This window comes from Pelodiscus sinensis, chromosome 9 (genome assembly GCF_049634645.1).
Source record: "Pelodiscus sinensis isolate JC-2024 chromosome 9, ASM4963464v1, whole genome shotgun sequence".
NCBI classification, from domain to species: Eukaryota; Metazoa; Chordata; order Testudines; family Trionychidae; genus Pelodiscus; species Pelodiscus sinensis.
Window position 1 is genome coordinate 62546675 of NC_134719.1, and position 14498 is coordinate 62561172.

Here is a 14498-nt window from a genome sequence, read left to right on the forward strand (position 1 = left end):
CATTCCAGGCGTGAGTATCCTGCGCGATCCGGGTGCAGTGAGAGTTCCAGTGAAGCAGCACCCACGGTAATTGGCGTGCCGCAGCAGTGGGCAGGGCATTGCAGAGTGGACCATGTTACACGGAGGGAGGGCGGGAAATCCACACCCATCTCACTGCTCCCCGGCCCGGGGGGCATTTTAAACATGCCAGATTTCTACTGCGGGCAGGTGAACGTGACTGAGAGTCAGGCCTCCACTTCCTGCTTCGCACCAGGCGACGGGCGCTGCGCCGTGGCTTTGCACTACAGGGAGAACTCACCACCCACGGGACCTGTGGCGTGGCCTACGGAATGTGGCCCCTGCCTCACGCTGAGCCACCGTGCAGTTCATTCACAGGCTTTGTTCCCCTGCATGGGAGCCGGTGTGGCCGAGGCTTGACTCAGCAACCCTTCACCTGTCGCAGTGGACATGAGCGCCCCTCGGCCGCGCTCTCCGGGCAGGGCAGGCTAGTTCCAACTGTGATGCTACTGCAGGGACTGTCACGGGTGCGAAGGAAGCTCACGCACGCAGAGCTGCATGTAGCTGAGGCCTCCAGAGCACTGGGAGACCTAGCTGGCTGAGGCGGGGGCCATCAGTACCAATAAGAACGGGCGGAGGAGGGTGGGGAGAGGGTGCGTGAGGGACTGGGTGTTCGGGGCTGCTGACTCCGTGTTGCTCTCGTGGCTTGCTAGGCTAGTTTCCATCGGGGTTACCAGTGGCCCAGTGTTCTGCGGAGTCGTTGGCCATCGCGTAAGGCACGAATACACAGGTACAGTCTGTTTGTCTGGTCCTCTGTGTGTTTGGTGCCCCAGGAATGTATGTGGAGGGGTGCGTAGGCTGATGGGGGGCTGGGCTTGCTCCGATACCTATGGCGCTCCTCACAGGAGGGTGGGCAGGAGCTCCGCTAACCTTTCAGTGCCCCCTTTCTCGCTCTCTCTGCTGCAGTCATTGGCCAGAGGGTGAATCTCGCTGCCCGGATGATGATGTATTATCCGGGGCTGGTGTCCTGTGACGCAGTGACCTACGCCAACTCCCGGCTGCCCCACTACTTCTTCGAAGAGCTTGCCCAGGTGGAGATGAAAGGGGTTGTGAAATGTGGGGAGGTCTATCACTACCTCGGCATCAGTGAGAAAACGTAAGTGCTCAGGCACCCGGAACGGCGAGCCGCTGTTACCGCCCAGCTTTGGGGCTGCTAAGCCGTGTGGCCGGTCTCTGACACCTCAGCCTGCCTGCCATGCCAGCCAGCTGCTCCAGACGCCGCCAGTCTAACCCTTGCCTGGAACAATCCGCGAGCCCCAGGTGCTGAATTCTCCAGTGAGCAGTCCCTCTCTAAGCTCACTGCCTGCTAAGAGATAGACACACACCCGCCCACTAGGCAAGCTGGGGCCGCCCCCTTCACTTTAGTACAGAGCTCTGGGCTGGTTTTATACTAAAAGGGTTTAGTCACACAGCCCACAGGGTTAAGTGATACCAAGCGAGGGAAAAAGAGTCAGGCAAGGTCATAGACAAAACCAAACCAAGCAGGCTTCTGGAGACTACAACGGAATCGTAGCAAGTTGCCCGTTTCTCCCTCACTTTATGTTTCCAGAAGCACTTGCCTTTCAGGCCGAGAGAATCTAGTTTTCGTAGGCTTAAAGCGGGGGCGGGGAACCTTTTTTGGGTCAAGGGCCGCTGACCCACAACAAATCAGTTGGGGGCCACACACAAATGAGAAGCAAAGCAAATAACCAAACTCTCTCGCTGACATGGCCCCCGACTGAGACGCAGAAAGGCCCTCCCCACATGCCCCTCGCACACCAGAGCCCAGGCTAGATTTTGTGTGCTCCAGCCCCGTGAGGGTGGAGGGTGGAGCCCCCAAAACTGGGAGGAGAGCCCTGAGCCTTGGGGGTCAGGTCCAGGCAAGCTGCCCCCAGGCCTTAGGTTCCCCACCCCTGGTTTAAAGGGCACTGTACTCCTTAGTGAGAGAGGATTAAAAGGTCTTTTTGTTCCCTTGCTAGTACCCAAAGTCCATTGTCTCTGCCTATAGAGCCAGGAAGGCTTCCTGGGGTACAGATGCAACCCCCTGGCACAATTGTTAAGCAGTCTTCTCTCCATGTAAATATGAGAATATGTAAATATACTTCCAATGTCTTCTGCTGGGAACCTAGGAGGTGAGAGAGGGGAATAACCGTTCCTTTGCCTAGGGCAGACGGTGGGTTTTATGCTGTACTTCCTAACCCCTTTTCATGACTATGTTTCCAGCCCTCGTCTAGAACTCTCTGCACCCAGCCTGGGCAAACACCACACAAGGATTTTTGGGGCCAGGGTGACACACAATACGTTTCACGACACCTTTGCGATCTAGTTCATGACAGCAGTGTGTAGGGCCCTAAGTATGTCGGATCTGGTGTGAGTTAGAGACAGTAGGAGGGCTTCTGCCAGTTGGCATTGACTCCCCGAGTCACACCCCCATTTTACCCCAGGGTGTGTGGGGGCGATGAAAGGGCAAGTTTCCTTTGATCAACACAAAGTGGGCGAGTGCTGTCCTGGCGGTTCAAAGCCACAATGTGCATCATGCCTGCCTAACCCAGAGCATCATCTTACTGCTGATTTAACAAGTTTCATCTCCCAAAATCCTGAACTTCTCCACACAAGTTGGCTGCAGGCAACTCTTTGTCAACAAGACAAACAGCTGCTTGGTCAGCAAAGAATAGCCCAGTGTAAGGATACCTTGAACCGGCATCTCTTCAATCAATCCTTATGTCTGAGAGGGTGGGTAATTGTGGTGTCTGATTTGCATCACCTTCCCACACCTCCATCAGTTCCAGTGACTAGGAGACCGGGAACAGCATCATGGAAATGAAACAGCATTCAGTGTTTCTCCATACACCTAGAACAGCCTTGCAGTTCAGGCTTAGGGGCACGGCAAACTAAGAAAGAACAAAAGTAAAGTCTCCAGACGGAGTCCCTCCTTTGGAACATGCTGCATCAGAAATGTAAAGGCGCAGTGCAGAAAAAAACAAATTCATAGCAATCCAAAAATAATGTCAATTGTTATTGTGTTCAGAGGACAAGTTTGATTGTGTTTTGTTTTTCATATATCCTGATAGCTCCTTTCACCAACAGCTGTTTCTACAAGACCTGCTTTGCTCTCTTTGTCCAAACCTAAGGCTCCATTCCTACAACTCCTCTATTTGGAGGGAGCCCCACTGAAGTCAGTGAGAGGCCGCATGTGGGGGGCAATTTGCAGGAGCCTGGCCATTGTTAATGTATAGCTTGATAAGGAAAGATTTTAAAAAGCAGCATGGTAGCACAGAGCAAGCACCGATTTCATCCACCTTCTTACCTATTAATGGCTTACTTGCTTTCCCCATGGTACATTGATAGAAACATTCCCCTTACGCGGCCTTTGTCTAGAGTTAACTCATTCTGCTTTTTTTTTTTTTTTTTGCTTTCCTTATCTTTTCCCCTGCAAGCTTTATTGAATCTGCCTATTCCTGCTTCTCTCGCCCATTTGCAGTACAGAATTGTTTGTTACCTTCCGATCCGTAGCAGCCTCAAGATGCCAGTCTGGTGGGCATTGCATTGGTCATTTACGGAAGAATCCTCGGCTGTTGTGTTTCATTTCCTTAGCTCTGCACCTCTCACCGTTAGGCTTGGCTACATCCTCCCATTACACCAAGCTCACTAGGCCCCTTAATGATTGATGCTTCGCTAGCGCTCCTCTGAAGGGAAACCCCATGACATTACATCACCTCTGCTTGAGATTCTGAGTGCAGGAGGCTTGGAATAGGGAACCCGTCTGGGACGCAGGGCTTCGGCTCAGAGAGAGTGGGACCCACTCAGGTAGATTCCGGCCAGGAGTATTTCTGCTCTTTAACCGCAGCTTTCCTTTCTCTTCCTCCTTGCAGAATGATTGGCAAGGCGTATCTCACCAAGGAGAGGTCCGAGTACTATCCCTTACTGGGTAGGTGGACACAGCTCGTCGGGACTCCTGTCCGTTTGTCACTAGGGGCCTGCGGAGCAGTTGCTTCTAGGAAGAGCCTGCCAGGGGAATAGGGCAAAAATGTCTGAGGGGGGAGCTATGGAGGCTATGAAGTGACTGACCAGAGGGATCATTCAGAAGTGTACACGTTGGCGGTGTTCGGGGTGCTTTTAAAGACACCCGGCCTGTACACTGGTGCGAAGGACTGCAGGTGCCGTCTGTAGTTAGCAAAGAATATGGAACCCATGTTTACAGTGTTGCGGCAGCCGGTTGGTCCCAGGAGATGAGAGAGCCTAGGTGGGAGCTGCTGGCGGTGGAAGAGACAAGCTTTTGCACAAAATGTTTAAGTGCCCACTTCATTTTAAGTGGTCTCCTGCTACGTGTGTGATCCCCGTACGCTTAGCACTCTGTTCCACGTCTGTTCAGCTGCAACGCCCTGGTTCCCTTCCCCAGAACGGAAGAGGAGCTTGGTAGTCTTGAAAGCTTGTCTCTTCCTCCAACAGAAGTTGGTCCAATGGGGAAGATACTACTTATGCTCCCCATTTTGTGTAATGCAGGCCCATTCTTATCCGCTCCCTTTTTGTCTTTGACTAGCATCTTTTCACTTCACTGACAAATGGGGTTGAAACCAAATGCCAGATCCAAACCCCCCAATACTGGGTGAGCCCCGACCCGTCTCTAAGGTTTAATCCAGTTGTTCTGTACAAGCTGATACACTCAACTACCTTATGTCTCACTTGGGATGAATCTCCTGGTTGGCAAGTGAAAAGGAGAGATGTACGTTATATTCCCTGTGGCTGCTCCAGTGAATGTAGTTGAGGGGTCTGTAACAGGCAGGCTGGCTACGAATCTGAAGAGTGACACTGGGTATGAGAATGCACAAGGAGTTGTGTGAAGATAGGGATCATGTGGTCACACTTCTTTGGCCAGGTCTACACTAAAGAGGAAGGTTGAACTATGATATGCATCTTCAGCTACGTTAATTACGTAGCTGGAATCAACGTACCTTAATTTGAGCCAACGCTCCAGATGGCTTCCCTTACTCCTTGAAGGAGCATGAGTACTGGCTGCCAATGGGGGCACCCTCTGAGTTTGATTTAGGAGATCTTAACTAGACCCACTAAATCAAATTCTGGAAGATCGATTGCAGCAGCATCGATTTTCCCCCTAGTGAAGACATGGCCTTTGTGTTTGGGTGGGAGAGTAGCTGCAGTTGGTTTTGGAAAGAGGGAAAACTGTAATTACCACGACGAGGGGGGAGAAAGAGATTGATAAGGACTGCAGCAGAGGTGGAAATGAACCAGTGACTTACGTATGCGTTTCCTCTATGGGGGAAAGAGGTGCAGCCACTGCTAAGAAATGGGGGAAAGGGACTTGCATTGGGGAAGCTTTGTCTTTGCTTTCTTAAGTCATTCTGTCTTTCTTAGGTCGGGAAAAAGAGCTTGAACTCTATAATAATTTACTGAGGAATTTTGTGGGGTCTAAAGAAGGCCGTGTTATAATATATGAAGGCCTTATGGGCTATGGAAAGAGCCAGCTACTTGCTGAAATTGCCTACTTAGGCCAGGAGGCAGGCCACAGGTAAGTGCCTTTAACTTCACGGTGATGCATCTGACCCACTTTGATACACCTGTGCCCACGCATCTTGACCCTGAGCTGTGACAAGCCTCCAGAGGGGGCAGGAATTCCAAATAGTACAGAGATTTTGGGAGGCTGGCACAAGCTGAGACAGCCAGATGCCCATCTCTCTGGCTGCAAACAAGTGGCTTAAATGCACCCCACTTAAAGTGAGGAGCTTTTAGTAACTTCCTCCTCTAATGCAAATATCTTACATAACAGCCAGCAGTCACACGGGAGAGAAAACACCACGGGCCCAGTGTACCTATCAGCACACGCCTACTGCTCGAATTCTTCGTTTAATAAATGAGGCAATCGCTTGTAGTTGGGTGGTGTTGAAAGGCCCTGTGTGGTAGCTGCCTCAGAAGCTGAGCACGAAGGGCTGAAGGACCCTATTCCATTATTTCTCCTTCACTCGGAAGCTTTGTCTATGTGGCTAGCTGTCCAGGCAGTCAAGGGCAGGTTTGTGTTTCTGAGTCTTTCTCTGAGGCTATGTCTAGACTACACGCCTTTTTCGAAAGAGGCTTTTTCGAAGGATTCTTTCGAAAAAGAGCATCTAGACTACAACCAGTACTTTCGAAAAAGCAAGCCGCTTTTTTGAAAGAGAGCACCCAGGCAGTCTGAAAGCTCTCTTTCGAAAAAGCACAGTTTGCATTACATAGCGCCTTTTTTCCAAAGAGCACTTTTGAAAAAAGGTGTTATTCCTCATAAAATAAGGTTTTCCGTGGTCGACAAAACTGCCACGTTCTTTCGATTTACTGTCTAGATGCAGGTAAAGATTTTTCGAAAAAAGGCCACTTTTTTTGAAAAATCCCTGGAGTCAAGAAACACCCTGAATATGCTGGCTCTTCCTTACTCCCCTGTAGAACGTCCTTATTTCTCTTCATGTTAACCGCACAGGGTTGTTGCTATGGAGCTGACAAAGGTAAATGTCAAGCAGAACTTTTTCACCATCCGGACTCTCATGGCCATGTTCCTGGGGATTGACACCTGCAAATCATACGATGCAAGACAGCGCATCCTCCAAGGCAAACTCCGAGGTGTGATAGACGAGACCTACTACTGCCTCCTCAATAACATCTTTCTCATTAAGGTAATGGAGAAAGTTCCCCCTCTCCGGGGAAGGCCTGCCTGTGGAATGGGGGTTGGTTAATCACCTTGCTTCACCCTCAGTCTGCATCTGTCCTTCCTGCCCCGAGCTTGCCCGCTAGATCAAAGGCGTGAGTGCTCATGAAAGTCAGCACGGTCAATATATTTGGGATAGACACAGTGCAGGGCCTGGCTGCAGAAATGTGTGCTCCCAAATCTGCTAGTGGCATCGTGCCATGGATCTGATTCTGTCCACTGGGCTCGTCCTGCACCCTGATCGTTACTCCCACCGTGCGGAGGGGACTGGCTGTGCGCACACAACTGCCCAGCCTCACTCTGAAAGGACCCGCCTCTTGGCTTCCACAGCCCCGTCCATTGTCAGTCACCTGAATCCCACAGACTTCAGCATGGCCCCTCTGCTGTAGGCCCCCTCCCACCCAGAGCAGGACTGAGAGCAAGGCCTTATTTTACATGGTCACCAAAGAGTGGTCAGAGGGTAGCTTTGTTGTTCAGCTGGACGTAGATGAATGATCTAGATCGAGACAGGCAAGATATGGCCCACGGGCTGGATCCGGCCCAGCAAGCCTTTTAATCCAGCCCAGAGCCTGCCCCTGTGGCAGGCTGCCCCCGCCCCCAGCAAAATCTCTCAGCTCCTACTGGCCAGAAACTGAAAGCACATGAAGCCTCCCCCAGCAAGGAGAGCCATAGGAACAGCCTCCCAGACCCTGCCCCCCTTCTACGTCCCTCCCCCAGGCTAGACCCCACCCCTTCCCATATCCCAACTCCCTCCCAGATCCTGCCCCCCTCCTACATCCCTCCCCCAGGCCAGAATCCTCTCCTGCACCCATACCCCCTCCTGGACCCTGCACCCCAATTCCCTTCCCCAGGTCACCACCCAAACCCTCTGCACCTTCCTCACCCCATCATAGGTCACAACTCCCTCCCAGATCCTGCACCCTTCCTAGATCCCTCCTTCAAGCCAGAATCCTCTCCTGCGCCCATCCCTCTTCCCAGATCCTGCACCCCAAACCCCTGCTCCAGATTACAATCCCCTCCTTCACCCAATAAGCCCTTTTCTGGAAGATCCCTTATTCCTACTTCCAAGGGTTTATTTTCCGCAAGAGCCCATCTAGACTGGTGCTTTTCTCCGGCAAAACCCTGAGCCGGAAAAAAGCGGCAGCCATGTTCATGCAAATGCCGCGGGGGATATTTAAATCCCCCGCGGCATTTGCAATTCTAAAGTGTCTCATTAGCATCCCTTTTACGGAAAAGGGTGCCAATGTAGACACAGCCATGGAGAAACTCCATGGGCCTAGAATTTAGTTCCAAAGGAAAGCCAAACCATTTTTTAAAAAGTGCACAGACACCAGATCCCATACCCAAGCCATAAAACAATAAAACCTGATGGATTTATCTAAACTTTACCCTACTTACAGAAAGTGAAGAAAAGGTCTTTTCTTGGAGGGAGACAGTGTCTGTCCCCCTTAATAGCTGGGGAGAACTGCCCCCAGAACAAAGCAGGGAAAAACCAAAAATTCCTTTGTCCCAGTTTGAAATTCCTACCTACGTTCCTATTGGCCACTCCACCTGGCTAGGTAAGGGACACAGTTAACCCCGTAGTCCCCAGGCTGCTGGCTAACCCTCATGATCATGACACCCCCCATCAAAAAGTATTGCCCTCCCCTGCCCTGTCTGATGCAATCCTTGTGTGGAAAGCATAGACACAGAGATGAACGTGTGTGTGTGTGTGACAAGGCTGGACATCTCCATCCGGGCTCTTCCCAGGAATGTGTATGTCACAAGCAGTGACCCTGCCTCTCTGGTTCACTGGTCTCATGTTTTTCTGAGCAGTTCCCCACCTCGGCAGAGGTTTCCAAAATGGATAATGAAACGAGGGCAGAGGAGATGGAATCCTTTCTTGTGAAGATACTACAGAAGGTGAGCTACTGTCTTCACCAGGAACCAGAGAGAGGCACCTGGAGCTGCATATTCTGCTAACGAGCAGCTCGTTAGCACTCCGTGTTGCCTGGCCATTTCCATATGTTCTGCCCGGGTATCTCACTCCAGCCCTAGCTCCTGTTACCTGCGCTCTCTGTGTCACCTCTCAAGTTCGAGAGTGGGAACGGTGTCGTTCTGTGGCAGCGAGTGCACTTCTGGACCCCTCTCGGGCTCAGAGTGACGTTGTGATGACAGTACAGTCGCATACGGACCCTCTGCACCAGAGAGTCTCAAACCGCATTGCTACATGACCCCAGGAGCGGGGACCGGAGCCTGACACTCCTCCCGGGTGGGGGGCAGGAAAGCCAAAGCCCGAGCCCCTCCCCCAAGGGAGCAGGGGCAGATGCTTGAATGGCGTGGGGCGAGGAGAGCAGGCTAGGAGGTGGGAAGCCCTGGGAACCCACCTGGTCACCTCCCTAGTCAGCACAGAGGAGCAGGTTAAGAAGAACTTGGGAGCACTCTGCCGGAGGGGCCGGGGATCCAGGCCCGCCGATGGGTAGGGCAAAGGGGGCTGTTTCCCTGGGACCCAGGGTTCCTGGCCGTTGCTGCTGCTACTGTGGCAGCCGGCGCCTTAGGCCCTTTAAATCGCCCCCGGGGCTCCGGGCCATGCGCTCCGTGAGGCTCTGAGGGGGGAGCAGGGTGCCGGGGGCTGGCGGCCCCAGCCCCACCCCTTCTACTGGAGGACCCGCCCCTGTTGGGAGTGCGGAGCCCCCCCTCTTGTCCAGGCCCCTGCACAGCTCCATTGTATGCAGACCCGGGTACCCGGCCCAACCAACACGAAGGAGCGGCAGCTGCTCTTCTGCACCTGGGGCTGGAGTAGCTGTCGTGGGGTGGGGGTGAGGGCTGGGGGCCCTGGCCTGAAGATGTACCTCTCCAGAGCAATCCCTGAGTCAGGTGATTCTTTCCCTTCTCAGACAGTGGAGAAAGACATTCTCATATTTGTCATTGACGAAGCCCACTTCATTGACTCCGCCTCCTGGGAGTTTCTGGACAACTTGCTCTCCAGCATCCCCGTGTTCATGGTCATGTCTATGTCTGCTCCCAGCCGCCACGCTCGGCTGCCGTGCACCTCTGCCACAAGCATCATCAAGAGCCCCAAGACCACCTACGTCCAGCTGCGGGAGCTAAAGGCCTCGGTGATCCTGCAGAAAGCCTGCCAGGACCTCGGGGTGGTCAGCATCCCCCGGGAACTGGAAACGTAAGTGACAGGCACCTGCGCTGGGCTCCGAGCTGCGAACCTGCCTTTCTCCGCAAAACAGAGGGGGGGCAGGGAACACGCAGCTCCTGGCCAAGTGACTCACGCCGTAGGGTCCATGCAAGCAGGGGCAAAGCTTGTTCCTGGTTCTGTCACTGGCTGGGTGACCTGGAGCAGGTCACGGCATTGCGCAGTGCCTCAGTTTCCCCATCTGTAAGATGAGGATGATGACCCTGACTCCTTTGTGAAGTCCCTCGAGAGCCACTGATGGAAAGCACCACAGGAAATCCAGGTATATCCATTATTAACCTAGAGCTCTTGGCTTGTCCCTGCCTTCTAATCATCTGGCTTGCAAGTCCATCCCAAGCTGGTTGCGTGTCTGGGCATCGCTCCATGCGTTTGCTCCCTCGGCAGGGAGCTAAGGTGGTAGCCTCCATCCCCTCTGTTGTGGTGAAGTGCGGGGAAGGCTAAGATGTTAACTTGACCTTTGTTTTCTGCCTGGCCATTCAGCAGCCAGCTGTGAGCCTGGGTGTGTATTACAGAGACACCCTGTCAACTTTCCCTCAACGCCAAGGAGGAACATACAGTGTGAGCTGCCTGAGCCCTGAGGGGGAAGTGGCTCTGCCTTGCGACCAGACTGACAGGAATGTGACCAAAGTCCTTCAGGGCCAGAATTCCTTGCGGATCGTACAGGGCCCAGCCCACGGGGGAAGGGAAAGGCTAGGTGTGCTGCTAGGTTTCCCGCCAACAGGCATGGCTAGAGACAGTGCCAGCTCTTTAGGTAAAGGGGTAGGCATAGGAAGGGAGCAAAGACGAGGCCGCAAAGGCTGAGGAAATGTGGGTTTCTGTCAGGGGTCGCCCCAGGAATCAGTGCAGGCAGGGCAGTGGTGGCATGTCTGGCGTCTCAGCCTGCCATGGTGCTGCAGTGTGGTTCAGTCGGCCTCCCGGTTGGCTGGCTGGAAGCTGAGGAGGATCCTAAATGGGGCCGTGGGGACAGGTGCGGGAGAAGAAACCAGCAGAAATCTTCAGTCTCCCTTTCGGGAGGCAGCCTGGGATCCAGCTGTCAAGTGATGAGGCCCAAAGTCCTGCCCAGTCCGGGTGAAGCCTGGATGTGCTCGGCGTAATTCCCAGAGCCCCCCCCCCCCCCAAGGTGTAACCCTCACAGGAGCAATGCCAGCAGATCGAGGGACGTGACTATTCCCCTGTCTGCAGCACCGGTGAGGCACATCTGGAGGACTGCGTCCAGTTTCGGGCCCCCCACCACAGGAGGGATGTGGACAAATTGGAGAGTCCAGGGGAGGGCAACAAAAATGCTGAGGGGGCTGCAGGGCATGACTTACAAGGAGAGGCTGAGGGATTTGGGCTTATTTAGGCTGCAGAAGAGAAGAGCAAGGGGGGATCTGAGAGCAGCCTTCAGCCACCTGCAGGGGGGTTCCCAGAGGCTGGAGAGAGGCTGTTCTCAGTGGTTGCAGATGGCAGAATGAGGAGCAATGGTCTCAGGTTGCACTGGGGGAAAGGTCTAGGTTGGAGATTAGGAAAAACGATTTTTCCTAAGAGGGCGCTGAAGCACTGGGCTGGGTTCCCCAGGGAGGGGGTGGAGTCTCCATCCCTAGAGGTGTTTAAGTCCCGGCTTGACCAAGCCCTGGCTGGGCTGATTGAGTTGGGGTTGGTCCTGCTTTGAGCAGGGGGCTGGACTCGATACTCCTGAGGTCTCTGCCCGCCCTCTGGTTCTACGATTGGGCTTTATGGGAGAACAGAGGAAGGTGCTTGAGGAAGAGGCCGGTTGGGGAGCTGTGATGGCTTAGAACTCTGCAGGCAGCTGCAGCCGCCTCTGCGCTGAGTTATCAGAACATTTCGGCTTGCCACGGTTCCAGTGTTAGTAACCTACTTGCTATTAGCTACAGTCAAAAAACATGGGCCATATCTAAACGTGGCCTTAGATAGCTGTTGTCAACCGCCACAGCTGTGTTAAATGCTGAGCTTCGCCCGGCTCTCATTTGAACACTAAGACGCTTTCCTAGGAGCCTGCCCTCTCCCCCACTGCTCATTAGCCACACGGCACACTCTGTACCTTCCATGTGGCTTAGTAGCAGCCTCCTCCATTCCACCTGCGGCCTCCGATGCTGTGAAGGCACCGGTCACCTCCTTGGCTGCCAGCCCCATCCTCGCACCACAGCCCCTGTCGCTAACGGCCAGTGACGGTTCTGCCTCTCTGTAGGTTCTTGGTGCAGAGGAGCCACGGCATCCCATTTTACTGCGAGGAGCTGCTGCGGAACCTCCACTTGAACAACATGCTTATCTTCCGCCTGTGGGAGGAGGAGGAGGAAGTAGAGGATGAGTGGGAGGGCCTTTTCAGTAAGCACCTTGCCATTAACACCTCCAACACAGCCCGCTGCGAGCCGTTTGCGGGAGAGCGGCTCACCCCCCTCCCCGGCTGTTCTCATTCTCCCCAGGAGCGCCTGCCAGCCTGGCTCTGGTTGCTGGAATTCAGGGCAGGAAGAAGGGAGCAGGGGGCAAGACGGAGACACATTGAGGGGAGTGGAAAGAGGAACACAGGCTGGGCAAAGAGGAGAGACTGGGAGGGGGGAGGCGGCAGTATGCGCTGCGCAGGGCGTTTCTAGGCAGCCGTTGAATGCTGGGTCCGAGGCTTCCATTCCTGGTTCTGGAAGGGGAGTGAGGTTGAGTGGTTAAGGCACAGGGGCGAGTTAGAACTCTTGGATGCTATTTGTCCCTGACAAATTTCTATTCCTGTTCCAAATCTTTCTGACATTGAAGCTGCTCAGACAGGGGGCAGGGAGGAAAATAGGCCTTTTTGACAAAGCTGCCATGGAACCCTTTGACGTCGAACTTTCCAAGCTGAGGCAGAGACCAAGCACGGGGAAGTTCAGGCCCAAAGCGTAATGTCGAACACAGGTATAAGTTGTGGAGAAAGAGGGCTTTAGGCAATTTGTTAGCAACCTTAAAAGGTTCCAGCTAGATCAATGTTTCTCAAAGTGGTCCACGAAACCACCCTGGGAAAGCTGCTAATTGGCTGCGCCGGTTTTTTTACTTACTCACTCCTGTTCGCTGTTTGTAGCCAAGGTGAGCCATGCTGGGCAGCCAGTGAGCATGTGTCTCCAAGTGGTTTTGCAGACCACTTTGAGAAACACTGAGCTATACACTACCTCTCTAATAGTGACTAGCTAGAGCTCCCCAGGAGAACATGCCGCTACCCCTTTAAATGAAAAAGCAACAGATGTAAAACATGAAAGAAAACCGTTTTTTTACTCAGCACACATTTCACCTGTGGACTAATTGACACAAGATATTATGGAAGCAAAATATCTTCCAATGGGAATGATACCACTTGCAGTTATAGTAGTTATATGAGAAATATAGAGGATAGACACTTGGCCCTAGTCCACTAGGACTTTATTTCGAGATAACCCCCCTCAGGTCAAATTTATAAGCAGGGTGTCCACACGACCAAGCCCGTTATTTTGAAATAACAGGCTGCTTAATTTGAAATCTGTCTTCCTGCTTTTCATCTGGACTAATGCTAATTGCGAAATTGTTATTTTGAAATATTGGTCGTGTGGACGCTCTGGTGCCGCAATTTGGAAATAACTACCCCCCAGAGTAATTCGAACTAATGGCTCCCCTGTGCTTCCCGGGGCACTAAAGTCCGAGGTAGCGCGTCCACAATAACAGAGTCTGCCTTGGACTAATTTTGAGGCTTCCCTGTAGTGTGGACATTTTGTTAAATCGGGAGTTAGTAAGTCAGATTTACTAACTTCAAAATAGTTTCCTAGTGTAGACATGGCCTTAGATAGCTGGTTAATCAGGCCTGCCGGTGGGGGTGGGGAGCAAAGGGGTCAACTGACCCGGGGCCCAGTGACAGCCGGAGCCCCAGGTCTTTGAAATCACCACCAGAGGGCGAGCTGTGTGGCTCTGGGGGATGGGACAGTTACACTGCACAGAGGGCGGTCTGCCCCTGGCCACACCCCTTCCACCTGCGGCCCCGTCCCTTCCAGGAGCATGGAGCCGGGCCCAGGGGCCCGAGGAAGCTGTTGGCTCCCCAGTGATTAATCAGTATCGAGAGAAAGTACATGCCCCAAGCAAAACCCTGCACGCCTATTCCTGTTTTTGATTATTAACATCTGATGAATATGGCTGGCTTGATAAATAGGTAATCAGAAAAATACAGTCACCAGAAACAAAACGTCCTGGGCAGGGCAAAGGTGACGTTCTGTAAAGCAGAGAGATCTGAGGATTCTATTGCTACATCATGCTTCTTTAACATAAAAACGGTTGTAAATATCAAAACCGAAATGATGCCAATTCCATGGCCATGATCTTGTAAGCCTTGTAGAGCATCCTAAATAAATAAGGGAGAAGAGAAAACTAGCCTGTTCCTTCAGGCCATCAACGAGCCATTTACTTCCTTAGGACAGGATGGCACTTCCTCCGCATTAGTGCCTCGTTTCCCTAGGGAAGAGGAGTTGCAGCTTCCTCTTACCATCTGCTGGGGATGGGAGGCTGGCCGGGATGGGGCATTGGTATGATTTAATCTGGGAACTCCTTTGGCCGGGAGCCAAGCATGAAAGCTTTGACCCTCAGAAGAGCAGGCCTCAGAAC

At 53.0% G+C, this 14498-nt stretch overlaps 1 protein-coding gene across 5 annotated transcripts in view; it reads left to right on the forward strand.

Annotated features, from left to right (window-relative positions):
- Positions 1-14498, forward strand: part of ADCY10 (adenylate cyclase 10) — a 52968-nt gene that overhangs the window by 12575 nt on the left and 25895 nt on the right. For all 5 annotated transcript variants that reach the window (XM_075936961.1, XM_075936963.1, XM_075936964.1 and 2 more), the window contains 8 exons: positions 711-787; positions 964-1153; positions 3909-3964; positions 5410-5563; positions 6500-6692; positions 8540-8626; positions 9601-9884; positions 12100-12236. In XM_075936961.1, coding sequence (XP_075793076.1) covers positions 711-787; positions 964-1153; positions 3909-3964; positions 5410-5563; positions 6500-6692; positions 8540-8626; positions 9601-9884; positions 12100-12236 — 1178 coding nt within the window. The remainder of the gene's footprint in view (positions 1-710; positions 788-963; positions 1154-3908; positions 3965-5409; positions 5564-6499; positions 6693-8539; positions 8627-9600; positions 9885-12099; positions 12237-14498) is intronic.